At 40.0% G+C, this 5751-nt stretch overlaps 1 protein-coding gene across 1 annotated transcript; it reads left to right on the top strand.

The window, feature by feature from the left end:
• The first annotated feature begins 485 nt into the window (after positions 1-485).
• Positions 486-2621, top strand: LOC121327314 (transmembrane protein 275-like). Its single transcript, XM_041271268.1, has one exon. The coding sequence runs from the start codon at positions 581-583 to the stop codon at positions 1127-1129; it is 549 nt and encodes a 182-aa protein (XP_041127202.1). The 5' UTR covers positions 486-580; the 3' UTR covers positions 1130-2621.
• The last annotated feature ends 3130 nt before the right edge of the window (positions 2622-5751 follow it).

The raw sequence follows: 5751 nt of genomic DNA, 5'->3' as shown, positions 1-5751 counted from the left end.
GAAGCGGAAGAAAAGAAAAGACTGATGTCAAGCTAATAGTCTTTCTTTAGGAAATGCAGTACATGCTGTGAAAGCACAAAAGCTTTTTTTAAAAGATTCTTTTTACTTTCTGTTGTCCTTGAATAACAAATACACAAACACACGCACACAGATGAACATGCGCACTACAGGGTCCAGAATCATAGGGTAAATCCATTTTATCCCACTATCACACGAATTAAGAATGGAAACAATTACATGTGTTTGAATAGCTCCCACCCACGTCCAGGATATTGGCTTTCCAGGTTGAGGATCTGTTTTGCAACATTTCAAGCATGAGAAGTGCTTTTCTATCTTTGGTTGCTTTTTAGCTTGGCCAGCCTAGTTATTTAAACCAAGTGTATGACAGAATAAATAGATAGTATACAGCCATGATGTAACTTAATAAATGTCTCTTTCAAGATACTGATTGTGCTGTTCCTCCTCACAGGTTTCTCTACCTCTCATCATGCTGTGACCAGCGAATGCTCTATCTAGGCTTTCCAATTTCAAGGCACGTAGTCCCAAGTTGGGTTTAAGAGAGTGCTCCTACAGATAGAAAATGTTCACAGAGAAGAAAGCCACCTCTGTGCCCAAAAAGGTGGGCAAGAAGAAGACGAGACCACAGGGCCTGCCTTCCCCGGCTCTGTGCTGTGCCTGCGGACTGTGCATCATGCTGGCTGGCATCAACATCACGCTGGTGGGCGCCTTCGCCTTCGGGACTTTCATGCCCATGAACAACCCACCCATCATCATCGGGCCCATCCTGCTGGTGGTGGCCTTCACCTTCTTCGGAGCCTGCTGCATCTGCAGCCGCCGGCCCCCAGCTCAGGGCTCCCGCAAGCCCAAAGGGGGCAACAATTTGGGGTTGATCCGTACAGGCAACACGGCCTTCGAGATCGAGACCAGCGAACACACGCTGCAGGACACTACCGCTGTGCAGCTCAGCCCCACCAACTCCCCCTGCTCCTCGCACAAGTCTACCCCCACGCACGAGGGCCCACAAGCCTGCAAGCTCTTCACCGTGGACACCAATGGGCCTGCTGCTCAATATTCAGCTGGGGCAGACTCCATCCAGCTCAACCTGCCCACGGACCTGCCTACCACCTAGAGCAGTTTAGTGCAGGTGCTTCTGTAGGGCCTCACTGAACTGCCCAGGATGCCAGCCCGTAGGGTTTCACAGGGCAAGGGGTAGCTACGTTTGTGTTCAAGACATGATGGTATTGTAAGGGATTTTGGAATAGTTCTATTGGAGAGACAGCCATGACAAATTAATTTGCGCTTTACCACCCCAAGTACAAAGTGAAAGGGAGGTCAAAAGTGTGGCTTGTTCACCAGTGGATCGACAGATCTAAACACAGTAGTACTTTGTTACTAGAGTGACAGACTCTTGGATTAAGAGTACCACTTAGAGCAAGAGGAAGGTGGGCCAGAGACAGATTGCAAAACAGATTCAGTTAAGTTTCAATATTAAAATAACCAGCTGCAGTATATCTCCTGAGCCACATGTTGGTGATTGCTGTAATAGGACCCCTGGCACCCTGAAACACTGCCAGACTTGTTAGAAACTGTTGAAAACACCACACAAGCACAGGTACCATATAAGGCACAGAACATTGAAAACAAACATTATTTTTTGTATCAATATTACATTACCTCATATCAGACACAACTGCAATGCTTTGATAGCGTATTTTTAAATTTTATTGAGATAAAAGTAAGTAACAGCCCCTCTGAAGCCATGTTATTATCTATAGAGACATGTTAGTTAATTACACCACAGACTGCCTATACAGTAGATATATTAACTGAGGCCATATTGCAAATAACCACAGCAGGTGTTTGTTTGTACAAACGCACCACTGTTTTTTCCCCCCTGCATTATAAATGTGAATGCATTCCATATGTGCCAAAGTCTAATGGAGAAATAGAGTCATATGCATTTAAGAGTTTTTAAATCTTCCCCTTCCATTTTAAATTTAGTATGTAAGCAAATCAAATCATTAGGAGTTCTGCCGCTCCAGTATTTAAATGAAATCGTTTTTCTCTAAACATTTCCAAACATTTGTCTTTGGGCTTTGCGTCCCGATTGCAGAACTGTGACCTATACACTCCTTCTCCTATACTATCCTATACAGAAAAGTGTGAAAAATATCACCGGGATGCCATTGTAGTACCAGTGTAAAAACAAGTAGACCACAGAATTATCTGCAAGGACAGCATAACAGATATACATCGGTATATCAAAATTGGGAAATGTAGCCTCTATATGACCATAATCATTTTCTTACACCACTGTACCTGCCCTGTGCTACATTTTCGCCTCATTACTATTGCAGTGCCACTGCTTTGCTGTTATAGATAATTTAATAAGAGTCACTATACCAATATCAACGAAAAACTATTGAATGTTGTACCTGGAACTTACTGTGGAAAACTGCTTCCGCTGAGGTATAAATGCACTTGTGGATAAACAATTATAAACTGCTAGCTATTCAGCCTACAACATAACACATTTTTTAGTAAGCCAATTCAGATTGACAACTGCCAAAAAACAAGCAAAAAAAAAGTAGTATTCCACAACTACAAAAAAACAAAACAAAAAAATAAACAGCACTTATTCTGGAAACTGTTCTAGCAGAACAAAACATTTTGACAGTTAATTTGTTTTCTGAAAGAGCTATGAAAAGAACACTATACAGTGTATTTCCCCTTTTGAAAATCGTTTTATTATTGGGGCCTGTAAAAGACCATAGAGAGAATGAGCAAAGAATACAACTGGAAGGAACACACTTCAATATATATTCTTTGATGTTAGTACCTGTTAAAGTTGAGGGACAATGGCACTGCTATCAAACAGAGACTTTACACCCACCTGAGCTACCATACTGAACCACAGAATGAAAAACACAATACAAATTTGTTCACAAGTTCTTGTCTTTCATCAACTTCATAAACGTGTCCTGACATTCATCATGTAGTTCCCATATTTGCACCATTGTTCCTACCATAGCTTGCCATGAGTTCCACCGTTCTTTACCACACGTCATGCATCATAAGCTGCTTTGTTAAGCTTTTGCCACACAATACTGCAGTAAACTCTTAAAAGGATATTGCCATGGCAACAACAAGACAGAGCCTTTCTAACGTGTGACTCTGTTGTACCTGAAAATGTAGCATTGTTTAGATATGGAGAGATCCAGAGCTTTTGTTTTCTGTAAAGAGTTTGAGGCATTTTAAGGGGAATAATAATAATAATAATAAAGTTAATATCCTAGACTAGTAATTTTTCCCCACCTTTTTTTTTATAAAACTGGTGCCAGTTTGGGGCAAAGGTGAGTAAGTGTGGCACATAGACATGGTATATGCAGAGGAGTGGATTTGAAAGTTTGAAAGTTTTTTTGGAAAGACCTATATGATTCACTTAATGTTTTAAAGTCTGTTATTCACACCTCTTACTATATCTCTTGTACGAAAGGGCAGTGTGTTTAATACTTTTCTTAGGGTAATATATATATATATATATATATATATATATGTATGTATTTACATTTTTTTAAATGTTATAACGTGGCAAATTGTACAGTATTTAAAGTACTAAATAGTATTAATACTACATTACTGGAACCATTTAATGTATTATTATTATTATTATTATTATTATTAGTAGTATTATTAATAATAATAATAATAATAATAATAATATAATAATAATAATAATAATAATAATAATAATAATAATAATAATAATAATATGATTCCCAATGCCTACAGCCTTGTACTGTAGAATAAAAACCTTACCCACATCCTTTGTTTGTTTCAATGTTTGGGAATGTTTTTGGAGGAAATGATAAAGCCTTGCACTAGAGGTTAGTGTCATGCACAGTTGCAAACAGTATTCCTCCAATATACCAGCCTTTACTCTAACCAGTTGGAACATGGCAGTGGCCCCTTTAGTCAACCCACACCTACCTGCCTCAGGGGTTTCAGTGCTGAGGGTTACATGTAGACTGAAGACTTCTCATGCAATCTTCAGGACATTTTGTAGTGCTAAAATCACGACTGTGTGGTGTGCAGGCAGAGTCATACTGGCAGGTTTGTGCTCTGGCTGCATGAAGTCAAGTATGTTATCTATAGATTTCACAGGCAATGGCTATGGCCATTCTGCAGACCATGGCTACAAAATCATCAGGGACTGAGTCACATCACCATGCTACAGTGGTCCCTGCTGCCTAGGACTGGCTTTTGTCCTCCAGGGTCTGGCAACATGCAGACATCTTCCAGTGAGCTCCTAATTGAATATTCTAGATTGGGGAGAAGTACACAGGTAAAATAGATGGGCACTCTAAATTAATGATAATATAATCATATATCATGATGATTTGCAAAGTTTATGAAGTGTCTGTCATGTTCTTCCCTTGCAGTTTACAAGTATAAAAACTTGCATTAACCATCAAGATAAAAAAAAAAACAAACTAAAATGAATACTGAGAACCTATAAGCAGCTAGTTTGCAAATCAACAGTGAGGAGAGAAATAGAAGTGCAGGGAATTCAATTTTATTAAATGAAAGGAAATCTCTTCTTTGGGGATTTAAAGGGTTTAATCTTGCAGGGGAGTTTGAAACAGGCTGCCAGTGGTGTCCTGCGAGAATTCCCGTGGAGAGAGTCCTGCCACCACTGCTTCCTTTGATGCATGCCGAGATGAAGGCAAAATAAAGCACTCAGCCCTTTAATCAGAGAACATTCAATTAAAGTCCCTTTTAATTATGTTTTACATTAAAAGAATAGCTGCCAGTAACTGTGAAGAAGGGAAGAAAGGAAGCAGAGATTAAACACTCCTTACAAGCAGCAGCTTCCACAGGGCACTGTGCCTTCAGCACCCGGGGTATTATTTTTCACAGGCAGGGTGCCTTCAGCACCTGGGTATTATCTTCCACAGGGCACAATGCTTTCAGCACCCTGGGTATTATCTTCCACAGGGCACAATGCTTTCAGCACCCTGGGAATTATCTTCCACAGGGCACAATGCGTTTAGCACCCTGTGAATTATCTTCCACAGGGCAGAGTGTCTTCAGGACACTGGGTATTATCTTCCACAGGGCAGAGTGCCTTCAGCACACTGGGTATTATCTTCCTCGCTCCCTCTACCAGAGGAGTTTAAAATACATGCTGGATGCTGGAATTTCATTAACTCAAGGCAGCCTCGTCACTACCGTGTATGATTTAGAATGAAAACCCTGTACAAGTTGAGGGAGAAAAAAGCAGAAAGCAGGCATGTGGGATGAATGACTCTTGAGCAACATGTGGCTCACTGAACCCCACAGCATAGTTACTTTGATTTAGAAGTTAAGTTTGCCATTTAAGGATGTGTTTAAGAAAAGGTTGCCAAGTAAATTCATTGTCTTTGGTACAATCAAAGTCAAAAGGTAAAAAAAATAAATAAATGATATGTTTGGCCTGTGGTCTCTTTCAATGTTTTCAATTTCTTTGCTGCCATATTGTCAGCGTTTTAGTTTTAGTTTTAGAAAAAACCTGAGTTTAGCAAACTAAGCCTATTTTAGGTAAATAGGCTGTACACTCCTGCAGTACAGGGTCAAAGGTTATGGTAAAAAAATCAAATGCTTCACTCTCCAGTGTGGAAAAATGAGTATCATTGCCATGAAGAGCACACATACTGCTTTTACCATCTGTAAAAGAGGGAGACAGTAGTATCATAACTGTGCAAGAATATT

This window comes from Polyodon spathula, chromosome 14 (assembly GCF_017654505.1).
Source record: "Polyodon spathula isolate WHYD16114869_AA chromosome 14, ASM1765450v1, whole genome shotgun sequence".
NCBI classification, from domain to species: domain Eukaryota; kingdom Metazoa; phylum Chordata; class Actinopteri; order Acipenseriformes; family Polyodontidae; genus Polyodon; species Polyodon spathula.
The sequence above is the reverse complement of the archived record's forward strand: the minus strand, read 5'-3'. Positions and strand labels throughout refer to the sequence as shown.

Excerpts from the sequence above, each read along its gene's own strand:
- LOC121327314 (XM_041271268.1), top strand. The coding sequence starts at position 581 with ATGTTCACAGAGAAGAAAGCCACCTCTGTGCCCAAAAAGGTGGGCAAG.